The following is a 22,302-nucleotide window of genomic DNA, read 5'->3' as shown; positions in this document are numbered from 1 at the left end:
CTCCGTTTGCAGGCGTGATGCCCTCCGTTTCCTCGTGGCCGGCGTCTCCGAGAGAGCCCTTTCCTGTTTTGTCCAGCGTTGCGTTGGTTCAGACCAGAGGGTAACTCTGGTTCCTGTTATCCCATCACAGCAGAAGCAGAGAGAGCCGTGTTGTGCATTGTGAAAAAGACAGAATCAAGCCAGACTTGGTATTTGGAAACCCGATCACTACGCCTGGGAATTGAACGGTCAGTCCTAAAGGGTGGTAAGGTCAAGTTCGGGAGCCCATGGTCCCCGCAGAGCTCTGCACTTGCCAGTGGCCAGGAGTGAGGGGGAAGCAGGCCCTCTGGACGGCACGCTGGGCCCGGGAACACTCAGAGCTGCTGGCGGCGGGGGCGCCCTGAGCTCCGCGTGTTCACAGCAGAGCCTGACTGGCTTTCATTCCCAGCTGGAGCGTCCATGATGGTGCTGCTCCTGTGTCCTCCCCGCGCAGTGAGCCCGAGATACGCCCTGCCCCCACCTCCGCCCCTCCCCCCGGGCTGCTCACTCAACACTGCGGACCCTCCTCACCACACACCTGCTGGTGTTCATCTGCCTCATCAGGGGTGACCCGGTACCCCACCCAGCCCCCACCCACGCCAGTCCATGCAGGCCACGGAACTCCGGGGTGAATGACTCCATGTCCCTCCATGGACGGTCCTCGTACCCTCAACTCTTTGAAGGCTCAGGAAATCAAGCGTGGGAGAACACAGGGGCTCTGCAGGTGCCGGAGTGAAGCTGGACCCCCCGCATCGGGCCCCCGGCCCCCGCCAGACCTCCCTGGCCTGCTGATGGCCATGCTGGTGGGCAGCTGAGCTGAGCAGGGACCATGGTGCCCAAGGTCAAGCGTGCAGGCGGGCCTTCCACGTGGTCTGTGTCCCCAGGCCCTGCCCTGCCGAGTTCTAAACTGCCCACAGTCATCAGCTCCCACTGTCACAGGGGCTGGCCAGGCTGTGGCTGAAGTCAGAGGTGGCCAGGGACGGGGTAAGGATGCCATTGACCTCTGAGGTCCTTTCCAAACCAAGCACCAGACCTGGGAGCAGGGAAGGGGGTCGGGGGTCCTGCAAAATCTTGGTCGCCTTCATAATTTGCCTGAGGCTGGCCTGGCTGAAGAGGGGTGGGTTTGACCCATGACCTCTGTTCAGGGCTGCCTGGGGCACTTCCCATGGTGAGGTTCGGGCTGTTTCCCCGCAGGAGGTTCAGGGAGGTTGGCTGGAGGAGAGCGAGCCCACCCCTGCCCTCGGGGTCACGGCTGAGCTCAGGTCCCCGTTGGACACCCCCGTGGCCCCATCTCCTCTGCAGGAGCCCCCAAAGTGTGCTCTGGGCACCGGGTCCCGAGAGACGCTGATCAGCGTCAGAGTGGGGCGGGGGGGAGGGGGTCCCCGGAAACAAGGGTGGGGTGGGCTGCTTGTGGAGGAAAATCCTCATCGGGAGCTGGATCTCGGGGCGAAGGGCGGAGGCGGCCCGTCCACGGGGCAGGCCTCCCACAGCCGCACACACGCTCGAGCCGTGAGTGCTGAAGGCGAGGGGGATCTGCCCTAACAGCGTTCCCAAACTTTTTTCACCTGAATTTTGTTAGTTGAACCTGTTAGTCTCCTGCAGAGCAAATGCATCTCTTGGTCCACACCCATGTTCCTCTTCGCAGCCTTGAGAGCCGGGCGCCCCCAAATACCGTCCTTGGGTCCGGAACCGCGGGAAGGGACGGGGCGCCCCTCGTACACATCGCTGTCCCCAGAATTCCCATTCTGTCCAGCTTCACTTCGAGGGATCGCAGAGTCCCTTAACCACAGCAGTGAGTCCAAACGAGAGAAAACCAAACTTGCTCTAGATGAGAGACCACGTATCCCAGATTCCAGATCAATAGAAGAGACGTATTGAACAGCAGTGAGACTAGTCTACTCGCACTGTCTGGAAATCACATAAGATGGAAACTATTTACTAATAAGATCCACGTGTGTAGAATGTACATTTATAAAACACTACCCTGAAATTACCATCTTATCAGGTCTCTGGGACATTGTACAGACACTTAATAATAGCAATAAAACCAAAAGAGAAAAAACAATTGGATTTATTTTAGAAGATAAAAATCTGGCTGTGTTTCTGGGTTATTTTAGTGAATTTATTAGCAATAATAAAGATAGTGTAATTACACTACTTATAAACAGGATAAAATGTAAGAAACTAATGTGAGAGTTATTTAAATACTCTGCAGTTGTAGAACATTATCTAAGAATTATAATCTAAGAGGTTTGAGACACTGAGTAATCACTTCACGGCGATAAAACTGAGAAAAGTCGGAATTGCTTGAGCAGAGAGGAAAGCGTCTCGCTGTGGTTCTGGATCTTCAGAAGCAGCCTCGTTGGAAGACGGGGACGACTTGGAGGCAACTCACTTGTGCTTTGAGGCTGTGTGGACAGTGCTTGGTGTAGACACCTCTCTGGGCACCTCTGGGGGACATGTGCGCTACAGGGCCCTGGGTGGGGGAGACCCCCAGGCACTTTCCTCCTCCCCTTTGTTCTGGAATCCAGGAAAGGATAGTCCCTCTGCCGTGGGATCAGGGGTGAGGGAAGGAGGGTGTGCGGGTCGGCGGCACCCCGTTCCCACGGCAGTGACCTCCCGTGTGACCTTTAAGGGCACGGGCTGTTCTGCCACTTGAGCTAATCCAGTGCACGCCTGGATTCGTTCTCCGTATTTAGTTCAGCCACCTCAGTGTGTCCCCGGGACTCCTTTGGTTCACCATCCAGGAGGTTCCCCAGGGGCCCCTGCTCTCTCCAGGTGAGAGCTTCCTGCTGTTGCAGAACAAGGTCACTGGGCTCCCGAGAAAGCATTGTCCGGCTTCCCCAGAGACGGCAGTGTTCTGTCAAAGCATCTCTGTGAGCCGCCCTGTGCTGTCCCCCTGTCTCCTGAGGGATCAAGGAGGCTGAGGTGGCAGCTCCTTGATTCAGGGGACTCTGATGTGCCTTCTCAGACGGGATCCTCCTGGGAATGTTGAGATTTGTCTTCTTTTGTTCCTTTCTAGTTCCTTGCTGGTGGCCTCGTTTCCCACTTTCTGATCTGGGCTCCCTGTCACGCTTCCAGAAGGTGCTGCACGTTTGTTGCCAATTCAGCGGAGCTTTTCAAGAATGCAGGGTCTTCCCTCCAGGCGGCCAGACACTCGGGGGCCCGTTTGTCTCTCTGTGAACCACGTCAGAGCTCAGTAACGAACAGGCCAGCGAGAACCACCTGTGTGGCTATCCCTAGCAGCAATCCAGGTGTCCTGCCCGGCGCCTAGCTCCAGGGGCAGCGTGACTCACAGCAGTGGGGACGTCGCTGGCGCTCCACGGTTCGGAGGCCGCTGTGGAGTCCCCCCAGGCTTCCAGGACCCACTGGTCACAACAGACCAGCTGGAACAGCAGAAGCATTGCACCCAGGACCAAAATGGCGCCCTGTAGCCCGGGAGACCCGGTGGAGGTGGGTGGAGTTGGAGACATAAACCCTGGAAATGTGCTTTTTTAAAAAGCTTTATCATAAAGTTCACCCTTTCCAAGTGAGCGGTCTGATGGTTTCTAGTAGTTTGATTGTGTGGTGTGACTGTGGCCATAAACATGTTGAACCGAAGGATCTTTTCATCATCCCACTAAGACCCCCTCATGGCTGGAATTTTGGATAAGTTGACGGTATGTTCTTCGTTTTCTTTCTGACTCTGGAGACCCTGTCTCCTGCTCCTGGGGCCTCCGAGACCCTCTATGGGGCCACAGGCAGCCATGGTAATGTTTTGGGAGAGTTCAGAGGGGCTGTCCTGCACCCACAAAGCTGCTGCTGGGGTGGGAGCCTCTGGCAACCTAATCCCAAGAACCGCGTCATAGGACTTGGTGGTGTTCTCTGGAACCTAGTTTGAGAAATACCGATGGAGCACCTCAGGTGGCGTCTCCAGCTGAACATGCCCTCTCGCATTCTGCCTCCCCCACTCCGCCATCCTGCACACACACAACCTCCCGCGTGCTGGCCCCGTGCTCTGTCCTTGCAGTAGACGGGTGCTTCGCGTTTGCTTCGTGTCACTTTCAGAGCTGGACTACATGACGCAGAGCGACATGTAACAGGACCCCCACTCCTCCCTCGATCATGACAGAATTCAATGGTTGGAATTTTGCTTTGGCTTCTAAACAACTGCCCCTTCCTGGAAAAGGGGGTGGCGGTTTTCAGGGCTGCGGTGTGTAAGGTGGCCCCTGCTTAGACTTGGCGCGTTCATGCTGTTTGGTGACGTAACTGATGTGAGCCCCACCATCACCGCAAAGTTGAAGGCGGTGTTGGTGGCTTCAGGTACCATGTGATCAGGGCCTCTGGCGCTGACCCCTGGCCCTGCCTCTTCTGTGCTGCCTGTCACTCTGGTCCCTGGACGCATCTTCGTTCTTCCCAAGTGTTTCCAGTAGAAGAAATATGGCGGCCGACAACGTCCAGCCTACATCGTGGGGGCTCTGGATCCACGAATGTCCATCTCTGTCTCCCTTTCACCACGACCAGATCTCAGAGCAGCCTGAGTGAAGTTCAGTCAAGGAGAGTCTTTGCCAGTGGGTGTGGGGCATGTGTTACGTGTGTGTGTGTGTGTGTGTGTGTGTGTGTGTGTGTGTGTGATGGGAGCAAGGGCTCCCTGTGCTTCTGGACCCACAAGAGTAGGGACGGGGAACTTCAAACAGTATTTAATTTTATTTAAAACAAGAAAGAACCATGACATTTTTTGCAACTCAAGGATCATGGAACTACCGTATTTATTACATAAGGAACAAGCCAGCAAGGCCCTCTCATTTGTGGCTCATATGTGGCTCATTTGACTGCATCGCTGGAGAGCTGTTTGAGCACAGAATCCAGGACATACAGGTGTCCTGGGCCATGGTGTTGACGAGGCAAACACCCCTCCTTTGGCCTGAACATTGGGCCACCATCAAGCTGGCTGCTGTGGGCTGTCCCCACTTTGGGTGGTCACCGTCTTAAGCTCGGCCTGGCTCCAATGTCTCCTCGCTTGCTGGGACTCCCAGGGCCCAGCCCCCACCCCCTGCCCTGTCCACCTTCCAGTCCAGACTGATAGCACCATGCCCCCTCCGTGTCACGTATCCCATTCCCTCACTCACCAGCTACACGTCTGGACAAAAGATGTATCAAGCCATCCACGTGGTAGTTGGCATCTTGTTCCACAGGCGCTTGTCTTTATTCTTCCTTATTCTGTGCTACTGGCTTTTAAATAGGAACCAGGTGGGAAATCCACACTCACTCAGCTGACGACAGGCCTCCTCCAGCCAGAATTTGCCCAGTCCTCAGGGGCTGCATGTGGTCCTGTGTCCTGGAGCCTCCAGCAGTGTCTGGGACACAGTAGGTGCATGATACAGGCTTGCTGAATGAATGAATGATTCAATGATCTCTTAAAATGATGGAAAACACTTTATTGCAAATCCTGGTATATTCCAGCATCTCAACTGTTGCAGTTGACCCTTGAACAACATGGATTTGAACTGCACACGTCCACTTATATGTGGGTTTTTTACAGTACAGACTATAAATGTATTTTCTGTCCCCTATGATTTCCTTAATAATGTTTTCTTTTCTGTAGCTTACTGTGTTGTGAGAATACAGTATATAATACATACAACACACAAAATATGGATTAATCAACTGTTTGTTATCAGTAAGGCTTCTGGTCAACAGTAGGCTCTTAGAAGTTAAGTTTCGGGGGGTTAGAAGTTATATGTGGATTTTCAGCTGTGCAGGGTGTTGTTCAGATCAATTATATTTTGTCACTGTCATGAGAGAAGGCTCTCTGTGCTCCCCTGAACTCTTATTTAAGCATTGCCCTGCTCTGCTGCTGGCTGGTCTTCAGTGACAGGTGTGACTGGGGTGACAAGGAAAGGATGAGGCGTGCCCACTCAGAAGGTGTCAGCAACCCAGAAGGGATGAAATCCATGGCCCCCAAAGTGGCAACGCAGTAGCAGGAGCAGTGTGGGAAAGGGCTGGTGCCCATGGTGCCCAGAGAGGGGCAGGAGGCAAGGGCCAGAGTGGATGCCCACTGCTCTTGCTGGGAGGACACTGCTTGAGGCTCTGCCCACCCCCCGGGCACCCGTAACCCTTTCCAGGCTATTTTTCATTTGATGTGGAGTGAACACTTCTTCATCCTTACTTAAAAGTTAACAGGATATCTTTTTTTCTCTTTTCTTGCCATCTTTGATAACTTTTTTCCAAATGAAATTCATTTCAAAGTGCATTTCTTTTCCATTTCCTCTCTTCCTCTTCCTCCTATTTGTTTTACATCCAAGAACTATTCATCAAGCCTTTTCTCTTTGGCTGGTGTATAGAAATTTTTAAGGTAATGTCATGGCTTCCAGAAACACATGTGTTAGCAGCGGGGACAGGTTAAACCTCTCTGAATTAACACATGGTAAATCCCATGTAGATTATTTTCTCCCTCCTGCCCATTGTAGCCCCCTGAGGTCCACATCACCCTTGGGTATGAGATACATTTGGTGAAGGAGTGAATAAGGGCTAGTTAGGGCCTACCATGTGCCAAGGGCTGTGCCTTGTGGTGTTTGTACTTTATATAATATTAGATTCTTGTAACCATCCCAAGGCAGTAATACCATGCAACAAGGGACCATGGAATCATTGACAGGTGACCACATGGAGGTACAGTTCAAGAAGAGGAGCAGAGAGAAGACATTTGAGCAGGAACTTGAAGGGTGTAAAAGCAGGATCTGGGGAAGGGATAAGAGTCACCCAGAATCACTTGCAGGGTTCGATGCCCCATAGAGTGATTGACACATTCGCCATCTTATCACTTCCTCCCAGGAGGACTTTCGGGTCACTGATGGGCTGGACTACCCAGGGAGAGGATCTGAGCTCCCAAAAGTATAGGGGAGTACTGAAGCATATGACTAATTACAGTCAAATTAAGAATGAGACACGGGCACTTTTTGGTACCATTTCAGAGAGGAAGCCAGCATTAGCCTTGAGAGCTGTGTGAGTTTCTAGAACCTGTGGGTTTGTCCAAAGGTGATCTTTTAAACACACCTCTCTTTCCCTCAAGGTTAGGAGAATATTCTCAAAACATGAAGGACTCCTGACTTTGCATCTTGAACAGCAGGGCAGGAAGAGGAGGTGGACAGGGCCTGGGTGCTAAGATGCTAAAACTTCTGGACAGGTGGCTTAAGCAGAGAGGAACACCAGCAAAAAAATAGAACACCACAGCTCCAGAGGGGAGGACACCACACGTGGCCTTCCTGAAGCCTGCAGGATTAAGACATGGAAGGAGGGAAGGAAGTTCTCATCAAATTGAGATATAAGACTATTGGTATTATATATTTCTTCTTGAGTAAGCTTTGGTAGTTTGTGTCTTTCAAGAATTTTTCCCATTTCCTCCAAGTTATCAAATATATTGGCATAAAGTTGTTCATAGTATTCATTTCAATGTCTGTAGAGTCTGTAGTGATGTCTTTTCATTCATTCCTTATATAAACTTCCCTTTTTTCCCCAGATAATCTGAATAGATGTTTACCATATTTATTCATATTTTCATCAACTTTTTGATTTATTTATTGTCTCCATTTTTGTTATATTTTTGTTGATTGCATGGATTGCTGATTTTATCTTTATTTTCCTCCTATGCTTCTTTGGGATTAATTTTGCTCTTTTAGAAGCTCTTCAGAATGGAAGCTTTGATCATTGAGAGCCATTCATCTTTACTAATATATACATTTAATGCTACAAATTTCCCTCTAATCACTGCTTCAGCTGTACTCTATAAATGTTGATATTTTATGTTTTCATTTTTATCCAGTTCATGATATTTTCTAATTTTCCTTATGATCTTTTTCTTTGACCCAGTGGCTACTTAAAAGTTTGTGCTCTATTCCAAATATTTGGGGATTTTTCAGATTTTTGGGGGGGAGGGTGTAGAGTTCTGGTTTAAGTCTGTTGTGATCAGAAATCATACTTGTATGATTTGAATATTTTTTACAATATTGGGGAATTTTAATGGCCTATCTAGATAAATATTCCATGCGCAATAAAAGCAATATGTATGCTGCTTTATTGGGTGGAGTGTTCTGTAAGTGTCAGATAAGTAATATTCGTTTATATGTTTATTCAGGTCTTTTTATCCTTACTGATTTTCAGTGTACTTGTGTTACCAAAAGCCAAGTTCAGCTGCCTGTCACTTGAAAGGCCAATACTCAATAGATGAGCTTGACTGGAAGGGAATATGAGCTTTGTTCAGGAGGTCAGCCACCTGGGGAGAAAGTAACCTCTTGTCCAAAGGCCAACTCCCAGGTTTCAGCCTGGCCCAGAGATTTTTAAAGGGGCTTAATCAGTTAAGGGAGTGCAGTTGTCTGTGACATTTCTTGATTACATGCAGACTTGATGATGCCAACTACAGAGTTATCTCTGTGCTTGGAGGTTGTGCAAGAAGTTCTGGTTCCTTGGTGCCTAGGGGTGGTTGTGTAAGAGTACTCTATTCTTTCTGCAAAGGAGGGCAAGGTCTACAGATGTGCAAAGCAAGGTCAGTAAAGTCATTTGTGTGAACTTAAAATAGAAAAGAAAAATTGCTGAAAGATTCATGAGCTAATCAGAAAACTAAGGGGGCTTCAACAGACCTGCTGGCCTCTGTGGCCTGGGGATGCTCTGGTCCTTTATTCCCCAAAGCCAGTGGTCGGCAAATCTCAAAGAAAGTAACTTAGTTCTATTACAGATTAAGGGCCTTAGGTCAGCAAGCAAGGAGTGTATTAATTCAAAGCAAGTTAAACCTTAAGGCCAGCTGGAGTGCTGTCATGATTGTTCTATTAATTATTGGGAGAGGAGTGTTGAAGTCTCAGACTGACATGGTGGATTTGTCTGTTTTCCTTTCAGTTTGAACAGTTTTTGTTTTATTAATTTAAAAGCTTTGTTATTAGATATATTTAAGATTTTTCTCTCCTTTTAATGATTTAACTGAAGTTATGATTATGAAATGTTTCTCTTTTCCACTGATAATTTTCTGTGCCCTAAAAATCTTTATTGTGTTATATTAATATAGTCTGTCTAGTTTTCTTTGGAATGTTATATACTTGATGTATATTTCCTATCCATTTTAAGGTTATCTGTTAGCAACCTTAGTTCCATCTGCAAACTTAATTCCTCTTTGCTGTGTGAACTAGCATATTCACAGGCTCTAAAGATTGGGAAGTGGAAATCTTTGGGGGAGATCAGTATTCTGTTTACTACAGTCAGTATTCCCAGAGATTTATCACATTTTTTATCTTTCAAAAAATTTTCTTTTATTTTTCTTTAATGTTTTTTGATTTTGATTTCTGCTCTTCATTATTTCCTTTCTTTTGCTGGCTGTGGTGTTCATTTTTCTCTCTATTTTCTAGGTTCTTGAGGTGGGAAGTCAGGTTACTGACTTGAGACTTTTCTTCTTTTCTAAAGTATGCAGTTATTGCTATAAATTTCCCTCTTGTTAATGCTTTATTTAGCTCTGTCCCACATATTTTGATACATTGTATTTAATTTTCATTCAGGTCAATGTACTATTTTAAAATTCCCCTTGAGATTCCATTTTAGACGCATGGATTATCTTGGAGTGTGTTGTTCAGTTTCCAATTGTTTGGAGAATTTCCTGTTATCTTTCTATTATTGATCTTTTTTTTTTTTTTAAAGATTTTATTTATTTATCTGAGAGAGAATGAGAGAGAGCACATGAGAGGGGGGAGGGCCAGAGGGAGAAGCAGACTCCCTGCCGAGCAGGGAGCCTGATGCGGGACTCGATCCAGGGACTCCAGGATCATGACCTGAGCTGAAGGCAGTCGCCCAACCAACTGAGCCACCCAGGCGCCCCTATTATTGATCTTTGTTTTGATTCCATTGTGGTCAGAAAACATGCTCTGTATGATCAATTCTTTTAAATTTGGTGAGGTTTGTCTTATGGCACAAGACATGGTCTATCTGGCTGTCTGATCCTTCGGCACTTGAAGTGAATATGTATTCTGCTGTTGTTGAGTGGAGTGTTCTATAAATACCTGTTGTATCTGTTGGTTATGATACTGTGAGTACTTCCAGATCCTGGCTGACTTTTGTCGAGTTGTGGTAGCTTTGAAGTCTCTGCCTCTAATTAAGGGTTTGTCTTTTTCCATTTCTATCAGTTTTTGTTTCTTATATCATACAGCCCTGTTATGGGTGCATACACATTTAAGATTACTATATCTTTTTGATGGATTGGCCTTTTATTATTTGATGTCCCTCTTTGTTTCTGGTATATATTATTTTTTGCTCTGAAATACACTTTATCTAATATTGATGTAGCCACTCCTGCTTACCTTTGATTAATGTTTGGATGATACATTTTTTTCATTATTTTACTTTCAACCTTTCTGTATCATTATATTGAAATGAATTTCTTCTAGTCAGCTTGTAGTTGGGTCATGATTTTTTTATCCACTCTTCCAATCTCTGTCTTTTAATTGGTGCATTGAGACCATTTGCATTTAATGTAATTATTGATATGTGAAGGCTATTGTTTCCATTTTAATTTTTGTTTTCTGTCTGTTTTGGTTTTTATTTTGGTTTCTTCTGTATTTCTGTGGGTTACTTGACATTTTTAGCATCCCATTTTGATTTATCTATAGGGTTTTTTCAGTGTATATGTTTGTATAGCTTTTTTAGTGGTTGTTTTACATGTTATATTATGCACACATAACTTATCACATTCTGGTGGCATTAGTTTGCCAGTCTGAGTTAAATGCAGAAAACTTATCTCCCTTTACATCCCTTTGTCCTCCCCATTTATAATATAGTTGTCTTAAATATTTCCTCTGTATAAATTTAGAGCCATATCAGACAGTTATAACTTTTGTTTGAATTGCCAACCTTAATTTAGAAAACTCAAAGAGAATTATATTTACTCTTTTTTTTTTTTTTTTTGCTCATCTGTTCTCTCTTCCTTCCTGATTTCCTTCTTTTATCTCTTCCTTTCTGTTCAGAGGGTTTTGTTTAGCCATTCTTTCAGGGTACGTCTGCTGTGGATAAACTCCCATAGTTTTTCTTTATCTGAGAATATCTTGATTTCTCCTTCATCCCTGAAGGTTATTTTTTCTGGATATAGGACTCTGGGTTGATGGTGTTTTCTTTTGGCACATGTAAAATGTTTTGCCACATTTTTTTTCCTGGCCTTCAATGGTTTCTAAAGAGAAAATTCACCATCATTTGGATGCTTTCCCCCATAGGTTATGCTTTATTTCTGTCTGGCAGCTTTCACATTTTTTTTATTTGTCTTTAGTTTTTGTAAGTTTGATTATGATATGTCTTTGTATGGATTATTTGTGGTTTATTCTCTTTGGGTCTTGTTCAGCCTCTTGAATCTGTGGGTTTGTGTCCTTTGCTGAATTTGGGAAGTTTTTGGCATTATTTCTTCAAGTTGTTTTTGTTTTGTTCTGTTCTGTTTTTGTGGGTATTTTGTTGTTGTTGTTTGTTGCTTTTTGTCCCACCATCTTTCTCTTCTCTTTCTGGGACTCTGATGGCACAAGTATTAGGTCTTTTGTTATAGTCTCATAGGTCCCTGAGGCTCTGTTATTATTATTTTTTTCATTCCATTTTCTCCCTATTGTTCAGATGCGGTCGTTCCTATTATTCTGTTTTCCAGTTCACTTATTTTTCCTCTGTCCCCCTTATTCTTCTGTTGAGCCCATCACTGATTTTTTTTAATTTAGTTATTATATTTTTAAGTTCTAAAATTTACATTTGGTTCTTCTTTAGATCTTGTATTTTATTGTTGGTACTTCCTATTTTGCCTGCTGAAACTTTCTATTCTTTCATTATTTCAAGCATATTTTTAATTGCTTGTTGAAGTATTTTCATGATGGCTGCTTTGAAATCCTTATCAAGTTGTTCTGATTTCTCTGTTATCTCATTGTTGGCTATATTTTGATTTTCCTGTTTCTTTTGGTTTTAGATGTTCCTGGGTCTTAGTATGACAAGTGGTTTTCTATTGAGATCTGAGCAGTTTGTATACAATGTTATGAAACTCTGGATCTTATTTAAATCTTTTTTTTTTTTTTAGCTGACTTCCTGTAACACTGCTCCTGAGGGGAAGTGGGGGCACTGCCTCAAACTGCTAGGTGGGGGTAGAAGTCCAGGTTCCCTATGTGTCCTCTGTTGACACCTGCCGGGGAAGGTCCTGGGACTAAAGGACAGGGTTAGGAGTTCTGGCTCCCCAGTGGATCTCTACTAATTCCTCCCTATATCAGTGGTAGTACTTGCATAGAAATTTATCTTATAAATGAGACATCAGCTATGATATTTACAGCTGCAGGTAATAGAAAATCCAACATCATGTTGTGAATCATCAGGATATTTATCATGATACTGACAAGAGTTCCAAGGTTAGGTAGTCTCAAGATTAGTCTGGCAACTCAGTAATGTCATCAAGGATCCAGAATTTTGCTGCCTTCCTGCTATGAAAGCTTCTCAACCTCATGCCTATGCCACATATTTGCAAGGTGGCTTCCACTGGTCCAGGAATCACATCTACATTCCAAGGCAGAACAAAGGGAGAAGAGTAGTACCAGGGATCTCTATTCTTGCATCTGTACTTCTTATTAGGAGGGAGAAGCTCTCCCAAAAGTCTCCCTTCAGTCTTCTGCTTACATCTTGTTTGGCAAAGGGATGTCATATGCCCCTCCCTTGTTGCAAAGAAGGCTGGGAGAATGAGTATGAGGAAAGGGGTATTAGGATTTTTGAGATCAGCTAAGAAGTAGGGAAAGAGTATACTCCTCCTAAGAACATGGGATCTCACCTGCCTCCTAACCCAGTGAGAATCTCTTTGTGGAAGAACACATGAGGTTGGGAACCCTGCTGGGAGACAGAAAACCATGTGCACAGAGCCTCTTCAGCAATGCATCCATTCTCCTTTTGGAGTAATTTCTCTGTCGATTATCTCTTCCCAAAAATTAAAAGGTAACTATATCTCCCTAACCCTTTGCATGATGCTTGAGCATGTTTTATGCACAAAAGAGCATACTTGTTCTGGTCATGGCTGATAGCCACTTCAGGTGGGCTCAAGTGGGCTGTTGTGTGGATGTGGGTGCAGGGAGAGGTGCAGAGACCCCTCTTTCCAAAAGATTCAGTCTGACTTTCTGCTCTTGGGCCAGTCTGAAATGTACTACCCCACACAGGTGTGCATGAGCCCAGGTTTGATGAGATGGAGGAGTACATTCATCACTTCCCTCCTTATTCATTTCCCTATCAAACCTGACAAGGACATCCGTTATTTATATTCTCCAGCTGTGTCCAGATGTCTCCAGAGTCAGGACTCAGTGAGAGAGGCAGACAAAGGCGCCCTCACCAGTCTTGTTGCTGATGCTGGGAGCAGGGCTGTCTTCATTGGCCTGTCAGCGAGATCAGGGGAGGTAGGGACATGTGAGGCAGAGGAAAGAGGACACGAGGGATGCAGGGCACACCTTGAGAGGAGGGGTGGGGGGTGACAGGTTGCCTAGTGCACATGCAGAAGAGGGATTGGGGGGTGGGGGATAGTCTGAGGCAACACAGTGGGGAGACCAGGGAGTCCATGCACTGCCTCCCTGCTCACCCAGTGCTGAATACATTCAATCACCTTCAGAGAGGGGAAGACTTTTCCAAGACCTGTGAGGACAGGAATGGTCAGACTCAGAGTCGAAGACAATAGTACAACTTTATCATAAGTTAAGGTGCACTTTTAGAAAAGTGTAGGGGCATAAGAAAGTTACTGATGTTTGAAGGCAAAGGACTATTTTGTCCAAATGCTACACATGCAGCCATGGTCTGTACCTGAAGCACCACCCCAGGGAGGTCCTGGAAGTGATGTCCACCTGGAGATGATGTCCTCTGGAGGTGATGTTACCTGGAAGTGATGCCCACCTGGAGGCGATGTCCCCTGGAGGTGATGTCAGCTGGAAGTGATATCCACCTGGAGGTGATGTCACCTGGAGGTGATGTCCCCTGGAAGTGATGTCCACCTGGAGGTGATGTCACTTTGGAGGTAATTCTCTTGGAGGTGATGTTCCCTGGAGGTGATTCCCTTGGAGGTGATGCCTTTGTTTCCCTCCTGAGTAAACCCAGGGGTCTGCCCTCAGTGTGCCCCCAGATTCCATGGGAGAGCTACTTCCAGGTGGGCCTCAGCAGGACCAGCCTCATGACCCAATAGTCAGTTCCTCTTCCTGGCTCCTGTCCTCTTCTGGAACATGGCAGCTGCATGTGCAGAGGCTGATCGAGGAGCTGACCCCTGGCCACTCTGTCCAGCTGTCCCTGCCCATTGGCCAGTGCAGTCCTCTCCAGTTGGCACCCTTGTCTTGCCCTCCCTGAGGCCAAGAGCTCAGCATCAGGTCATGGAGCCCCTGGCTGGGCTCCCTCCCTGCCTGCAGCTGGTCCTGTCCTGGGGACCCCAGGTTTTCCTGGTGACCAAGGCTTTGGAGGCCATGAGATCTGTGGTCTGGAGCCATGTGGACCTGACGGTGACACCTCCCAGCCCTCATGCCATCACTGGATTACAGGAAACCTCGCTTTACACCACCGTGGCACCTGGACTTGTTTTTCTCTTAAACTATGGGGGCGTGAATGTAGAAACCAGGATGGTCAAAGAGCCTCAGGTCCACACTCTGACTTTGCAGAAGCAGAAGCAGGAAACGCAGCCTCAGCCCAGGCCCGGGCTCCAGGGTCCTGCCGCCATGAGGTGAGCACTCTGGGATCGCAGGCCAGTGTCCAGCTCGTGCTGCCGCCTGGCCGCTGGGTCCCCTAAGTTCCCAGGGCCAGTCACAAGAGAAGCCAGCCCTGCGAGGCGTGCCTACATCCCCTGCCCTCAGCACGAGGAAGGCCTGGCTCTGAGATACCCACAATAGTTCTGGGTGCCCCTGTAATTATCCCCACAGGGTAGACTCTCATGGGCTGAATTGTGTCCCCTGCAAAGTGTTGAAGTCCTAAGTCCAGTACCTGTGAATGTGACCTTATTTGGAAATAAAGTCTTTGCAGATGGTCAAGTTAAGATGAGGTCCTGAGGGTGGGCCCTAATCCCATATGACTGTGTCCTCATAAGAAGGGGACATTTGGACACAGAGACACACCCACACAAGGAGAGCGCCATGGGAAGATGGAGCAGAGACGGCGTGACGTACCCACAAGCTAAGGAACGCCAAGGGTCACCACGACCACCAGAAGCTGGGGGCCTGGGACAGAGTCTCCCTCATGGCCCCCAGGGCCCCCGCCTTGCCCATACTTTGATCTGGGACTTCCGGCCCCCAGACGGTGGGGCCACACCTTTCTGTTGCGTAGCTGCCCAGTGGGGGGTGCTGTTAGGGCAGCCCCAGGACTCCAGCAGGCAGACGAAGCCCCGGGCAGCACAGGGCCGCGGTTTGAACCCACGCTGCGGGGAGGCCTGGGCTTACGGCAGGTGGAGAAGTGGCCTCGTGTGATAACGACAAGACTCTGGGCGGCAGTGATGGTGGCTGGCAGCGTGCTCCCTGGATGGCGGGGGAGGAACGTCCTGCCATTCCTTCGCCAGAGTCTCCTTTCCTAGGGCAAGAGAGCAGCGGTCTCCGCGCCCCTGAAGCAGCGGGAGATGCTGCTCAGACACCGAGTCCCCTTCCGTCCAACCCGGCGGCTCAGTTCCGGCTTCAGTCGTGGAGACCTCGGACGTCCCATGGCCACCAAGTGCCCTGTCGGGAAGAGGGAACGGGTGGTCCTAGACGACAATGCCCACAATCAGAAGGGAAACGTGCGCAAGGGGCCTGTGGTCTGTGCGGGGAGTCTGGACTCGCCTGCCACGGCCAATCCAGAGCCGGCACAGTGTTAGATCCCGCAGAGCCCAGGCAGACGAGAGAGGAGCCACGCTGACCGTGAGAACCAGACCAGAAAAAGACCTTCTCAGACAGAATGTTCCTCGTTGGCAGGTCGTGCCTGTCACTGAGACCACCTGTAAGGGGAGAGGTGCCTGGAGACCTGAGTGCCTGGGGACGGTCCTACCGCTCCCACCCCGGGCACCCCTGGGGCTCCATCCCATGCCCGTGTGGTGGCCAGTGGGCGAGGAGGGGCCCGGGTCTGTGGGTGGAGCCAGGCTCCTCTCGAGCAGGCTGAGAGCCGGTGGGGGCTTCAGGACTCTGACCCTCATGGGGCTGGAAGGAGCCCCGTGGGCCACCATCAGCCTGCTCTTCAGCCAAACCAAATGGCATGAGAGACTCGCTTAAAATTAATGCTTTTATCATTAGTGGTATGGCTTGACCTCAGAACTACTGTGTGCTGAGAAAGAGGCACGTTGTGTAACCGTCCATACGACCTGACATCGTCCTGTGATTCAGACACACACAGAATAACGCCTCCCACTTCCTAAGATGGAACATATCTACGAAGATCTGCAAAGATAAATGATAGCAATGAACTTGTCAGGTTGGGTACCACTGGGGTGAAGAACAGAGGGTGGGAGTTGGGTACCACTGGGGCGAGGGATGGGGGTGTTGGGTACCGCTGAGGCGAGGGATGGGGGTGTTGGGTGCCGCTGGGGCGAGGGATGGGGTGTTGGGTGCCGCTGGGGCGAGGGGCTGAGCGGGGCACATGGCTGTGTCCAGGGCGCTGGCTCATTCGGGTACGTTTTACGTCTCTCAAGGCATTTGTAAAGGAAGGATTGCTCGTGACGTGATGGAAACCAGGAGCTAGGAGGCTGATTTAAGAAGCCCAAGCGGGAATCGCAAGGAATGTTCATGCGCAGGGAACCATTTCCTCTCACCTAGAACACAGCGGCGGTGGCAGCTTCTTGGCGGCAGCAGGCCCCCGGGGCAGGTCCGCTGCTGGAGTTCAGGATCCTTCTAGAGTGGTCGCTCCAGGGAGCCATCCTGGCTGTCCGTGTCCTTGACACACGTGCGGTGAGGGCTCAGAGACACTGGCAGAAAGTCCAGGGTTGATCCTTCCTGGGACGATTTTCCAGTGAGCCGGTCTTTACAGGGGTCTCACCTACGCACCATTCAACTGAGTTTTTTGTTCTCTTTCTTTTTTAAGCATCTCACCTTGATTAAGACTCTCCAACGTCTGGAACTTAGTTTCCAAAAAATGCTCCGTGCATGTGCTCATCTTCGGTCAGCGTGTATGTAATTAAGTGACACAGTAGGGACACCACACGGAGAGGTCTCAGCATGCTGCCTCGGTTTCCCGCCACACTGCTGCCCCGTGCCAGGGTCCGGGAAGGAGGCTCCAGGAATCCCGTGCAGACCCCCGGGGAATGGTGGGCTCTGCGAAACGGGGCGTGAGGGCACCCCGGTGGAGGGCTCTGCGGCCCTGACAACTGCCATCAGGGACCGTGGTGAGCTCATCCCTGGGGGCTGATGATGTATTTGGGCCTTTCCTCCTCTGCCCTGCCGCGGGCTTCCTGAGCTGCCGGCTGATCAACCCTCCTCTGGGAGGTTGTTCTGGAAGCCTCTGTCCACGTGCTGCTATTGATGAATTTCAGTTGGTTACGGTATATCTTTACACATCCTCATCTTCTTGGGGAAGAAATACTCCGAAAAACCTCGTGCACGGCCGTCTGAGTTTTGATGCCTGGAGCTCCCATGTGATCACTGCAGCTCTGGAGTCGGACTCGGGCTCAGTGGGGACCCCCGGCCCTGCCAGCTGGCCTGGGGTCTGTGGCTGGCACTGGCGATGCCAGGTCAGCAAGGATGGGCACGTTTGCGATGGCCTGCCAGGGCAGCCTGCTGGGGGCCAGCTTCCGGTGGCCCCTCTACAGCAGGGAGGGCGGGCGGGGGTGCTGGTCCCTCCGTGGAGGTGGCCGTCCCGGTGACGCGGCCCTCACAGGCCGAAGGGTGAGATTTCTGAGCAGGCCTCTAGGAACATGTCCCCGCTGTTCTCTTGTCCCTCCCCCTCTCCCAGCTCCTCCTCAGGCAGAGTGATTCTGTTAACACACATCCAGGCACCCGCCCTCTGCTGCACCCTCCCCTCGGCTCCCCGTCGGCTCAGAGCCAGACCCAGGACGCCGGCAACGACCCACAAGGCCTTGTGCGGTCCGCTGGCCTCCGCCCGCCCCAGGCCACTCTCCCCATCCTTGCACTCCAGCCAAGCTGTCTCCAAGCTGTCCCTCAAAGCCCCAGGCCTGACCTCACCTCAGGGCCTTTGCACTTGTGGCTCCCTGTGCCCCCGAGCTTTTCCCAGACACTCAGAGGCTCCACTCACATCTTCCCGGGAAGCACCTCCTCAGAGAAGCTTTCCCTGAGCAGCCTCCAAAATTTCACACCCCCCCCAACATATCTTATCCCCTTTTCCTGCCTGAATTTTCTCCCTTAGCGCGAAGGGTCTTATCTTGGTGCCTCTCCTCCTCCTTCATGGTTCCTTCCGCAGCATTCGAGGGCCTTGCAGGCTCACCTTGTCCTGTCGGGCCGCTCACTGCTGAACCTCCTGTCTGGACCGGGCGTGTGCAGGCTCGCACTCAGGAGCGCTGCGCGGAGATTGGCCAAGGGGACTCCGGAGCGGGGAGGACAGGGGTGCAGACCTTGCTTCTTAGCAGGAGATGGAAGGTCCTGGTGGTGTTTGGGGCCAGCCGAGGCTCCTGCAGCCACACCCTCCTTCCCTGTGCCCCTGGTGCTGATAGCCCCCACCGCGGGCTTCCAGGACTGCCCACGCCTGGCAAGCGGCCCTCCATGCGGCGCCCCACGTGCGCCCTCCCGCTGGGCCTGACAGATTAAACTGGCTCACTGCTCGCAGGGTGACATTCAGTCTACACTATATTGTCTCCCCAAACCATGACCCAGATCATCAGGAAGACCCACAGACAAGCCCAGGACATGGCCCGGGTTCAGCCAGACCTGCCGGGAACCCTCCAGAGCAGGCCTGCTTCCCTGTTGGGGTTACTCACCGTTGAACCGTCCCCCTAGTTCACATGTTGGTATCCTAACCCCAGTACCTCATCACCACGTGACCTTCTTTAGGGATAGTCTTCACAGAGGTAAGCGAGGTCATGGGGGCGGCCCGACCCTGTATGACCAGTGTCCTCTGCGGGGGTGGGGGGGTGTTGGAGGTGATCCTCACCTAGAGAGAAGGCCCTGGGAAGTGACACAGATCTGCCCCACCCAGAGGGAACCTCCTGATTTAATGTTCTGACCGCTTTATTCCCAGCACCTGGCGCGAGGCCTGCAGCAGGGTCTTTGCGCGAAGTGACTGCAGGATGAATGAGGATGGGGTCTGGCCCATGAACGCATCCTCCGTGCTCGGGTTCATGGCTTGTCACCCTGCTGGCCACTCTGTTAGGCCGCCCTGCGTCTCCCGGCAGGTGGGAGTCCCCTGCCTCTCCAGCCCAGGCTCCAGCTCACTTCTACCCTTCTCCCTGCTGCACCCACGCACACCAGCACTCCTGGCCCAGCGGCCTCTCCCTGGCCCGTGGCCTCCTCCCTGAGGCCTCTGCCTGGACGCCTCGCCTCCCCTCTCCCCAGCCGTGCCCCCTCTGACTCCCGAGTCCAGGGCAGTCCCCAGCTCTCCCAGCCAGCTCTCATCTCTGACCCCCAGCACCCGCCTCTAGGCCTCCTCCTGCCTCCTCCCTCCCTCCCTGTCGCCAGAAAGCCATGAGCTCCTCGCAGGACCAGGACCTCGGTCTCCCCGTCCCTGGCCCCCGTGCTGGGCAGGGTGTTCTTTCCCCATGTGTGGCTCGGGGCGGAGGTGCACCCAGAGAAGTCTGAGGGCCCCCAGGACACACACACATAAGGGGCTGCTTGTCATCCTTGTTACCCTCAGGGCTCACCTGGCTGTCGCCTCCTGGGGACCCCTTCTCTGTCAGCCCTCCTCAGCGGCAGGGGCCCCGGGTGCACACTAGAAGCTCCAGGAGCGTGTAGAAACACTGATGTCCAGGCACATTCAGTTAAGGGGCTCTCAGGGGTGGGACAGCCACCTCTGGGGTGTTAGGAGGCCAGCACTGATACACTTCTCAAATTTCCCTGGTGATGAGAATTCACTGGGGTTCTCCTTAAAATACAGATCCCTGGACCCCCGTCCACACTGGCTAAGCCAGAGCCTCTGGACCAGAAGCCAGAAGCCAAGCGATCAGCCAGGGCCTCAACGGCGCAGGAGGGAGAGCCTGGGAACGCGCTCTCTTTCTGTGCTCAGGGGCCCCTTCCCCACCCCAAGCTCCATACAGCCCCTTCCTGGTTCTCACCGATCTCACCGCCTTGTGGCTGGTGTGCAGTGAGCCCCTTCTGCCTCCCCGCTAAGCCGTGAACCGGGCAGGCCTGACTTTGCTCAGCATTGTGTCCCAATGCCAGGCAGACAGTAGGTGCTTGAGATGTTTGTTGAATGAATCCATGACCTGGGTGTGCCTTTCAGCAGGCGACTTCTGTATTTACTCTCTCAGTTGTAAGAAGGAGGTAGTTCGGCCTCCTCATCGGATAGAGGGGAATCTGTATGTGAAAGCGCTTCACACCTAGAGTTGTTCCTGTTCTCTTCGCTAAGGACATCCGCAGTCCTGGTGATGGCTCCGGGACGTGACTGAGGCCAAGCAGCAACACGTGTTCACCCGAGCCTGCAGAGCTGTGACCCTCCCAGTGGGCGCCGCCACGTCAGCACCTGCCATCTGCATCTAACCAGGTCACCAGGGGACCCACGTGCTCAGCCCCCAGTGAGGAGGCCCCGGGGCTGCTCCTACGGGCTGGCCAGGAGGGGTCTGGCTGGGCGCCGGGCCTGGCAGGGTGCGACCCTGCCCTCCATGTGTCTCCCAGCCCGGGGTGTTTCCCCAGGGCCCAGGAGGATTGTGTTGTGGGGGCATGGACAGCGGGGCGGGGCGGGGGGGCATTACCAGCAAGAGCTGCCGACTGGCGGCGTCTCATCGCCCTCTTCCTGTGGGCCACCGACCCCCTAACGGCCTTTGCCAGCTTTAGGCCAGCTGTCTGCCAGATGCACCCTCCCTCGGGGAGAGTTCACATTTTCTTGGGATCAGCAGGAAAGTAGGAAATGGTTTGGAAAGCCGGGCTACAGGAAACAATGGTTTCAGGAGCCAGAGGTCTGGATAAACAGCCCTGTTGCCCTTTGGAATCTGTGGATTAAAGCGCACTCTGGGATGTGTGTTCTGCGCGGGGAGAGAGAAAACGAACGAGGCCAGCAGTTCTGCTCCGGGGCCGAGGCAGCCTGACACGGGAGGGGGCGGGGGTGCGGGTCCCCAGCTGCTCTGGGACGCCGAGACTCGGCGCGGCCTCAGCCGCGCAGCCTGGCTACCCGCCCCTGCGCTGCTCAGCACGACCTGCCAGGTGCACTCAGGTCTGGTGCCAGGAGGACGGGGCCTTGCTGCCGGAGGGGGTCTGCATCGCGGCGGGCGCATTCCTGTGACCCCTCTGCAGGCAGCCAGCCTCCGGGATTTGTTTGGGGGTTGGGGAGGGGGCTGCTGTGATTTTCTATAGAATTAGGGGATTTTAGAGTTGGTTTTGAAGATGAATGTACCCAAGGAGTGACATACCCTGGAATTCGCATGACGGCTCTTGCAGTGACAATTAGGCGTGGCTTGCTCAGAGCGGACAGTGACCTCGAGTGAAGGACAGGGTTGATAATCCTAAGCAAGTCCTTAGCCTGCAGGGATGTGACCCCGAGGTCAGCCCCTGGTGGTGGGGAGAGGTAGTGCAGCCACTGCTCAGGCGATGAAGGGGAAGTAGGCCCAGGGAGCAGAAGGGGCTGCCCAGGACCGCCTGACCCCTGTGGCGGAGCTCCTCTGGGAATGGGTGTCTGGCTCCCTCCGGGGCTGCTCTGTTCCCCGCCCACCTCTGCCACGTGGTGGCTCCAGGCTGATGAGCTCCAGGGGCGTCTTGTCCAGCCTGAAAGACGCTATCTGAGTGCGGCCGCTTAGCATGAAACTGCAAAGCCTGGCAGGAGACGGCACCAGCCCTCGTCTTTGCCCAGAGGGCCCGGCTCCTTCCCCCTGGAAGGTGCTACCCCAAGTCCTGCCCCTCAGCCTGCTCTCGGCCACGTGTGCCCACCTGGTGGGCTCAGGCGCATCTGCTCACTCGGACCCTTGGCCTGCCTTCCCGATTCACATCCACGAGCATCGTGGGGAGAAACGTGCCTATAATAACATATGTGGTGCTTTTCTTAGGCTCACAGTGGCTTGCAAACGCAGCTTTGTACTCTTTCTTGTTTGTTCTGAAGGTGGGCAGGTGGCCCTCAGTGCCTGCCCCCTCGTGCCTGCCTGAGCTGAGACAGAGTCGGCTATGGCCGGGGCACTGGGCAAGCAGCTCTCGGGCCTGCAGCCTCTTCTGCTCAGAGAGCGAGGAGCAGTGATTCTCGGATCGTGGAGAAGGACAACCCAGAATG

The 22,302-nt window shown here is 51.5% G+C and overlaps 1 protein-coding gene across 2 annotated transcripts in view; it reads left to right on the top strand.

Moving 5' to 3' along the window:
• The window catches only part of NDUFA10 (NADH:ubiquinone oxidoreductase subunit A10), a 116,932-nt gene that overhangs the window by 89,830 nt on the left and 4,800 nt on the right, over positions 1-22,302 (top strand). The window contains exon 10 of one of the 2 annotated variants that reach the window (XM_045867610.2): positions 3,041-3,551. The exons of the other annotated variant lie outside the window; for it this stretch is intronic. Coding sequence (XP_045723566.1) covers positions 3,041-3,292 — 252 coding nt within the window. The 3' untranslated portion in view covers positions 3,293-3,551. Of the gene's footprint in view, positions 1-3,040; positions 3,552-22,302 lie in introns of those variants that run through there. 2 annotated transcript variants of the gene reach the window in all.

This window comes from Mirounga angustirostris, unplaced genomic scaffold, assembly GCF_029215605.1.
Source record: "Mirounga angustirostris isolate CCGP_5_RB_7025 unplaced genomic scaffold, mMirAng1.0.hap1 SCAF_3, whole genome shotgun sequence".
Lineage (NCBI taxonomy): Eukaryota > Metazoa > Chordata > Mammalia > Carnivora > Phocidae > Mirounga > Mirounga angustirostris.
This window is presented reverse-complemented; position numbering and strand designations above follow the sequence as displayed.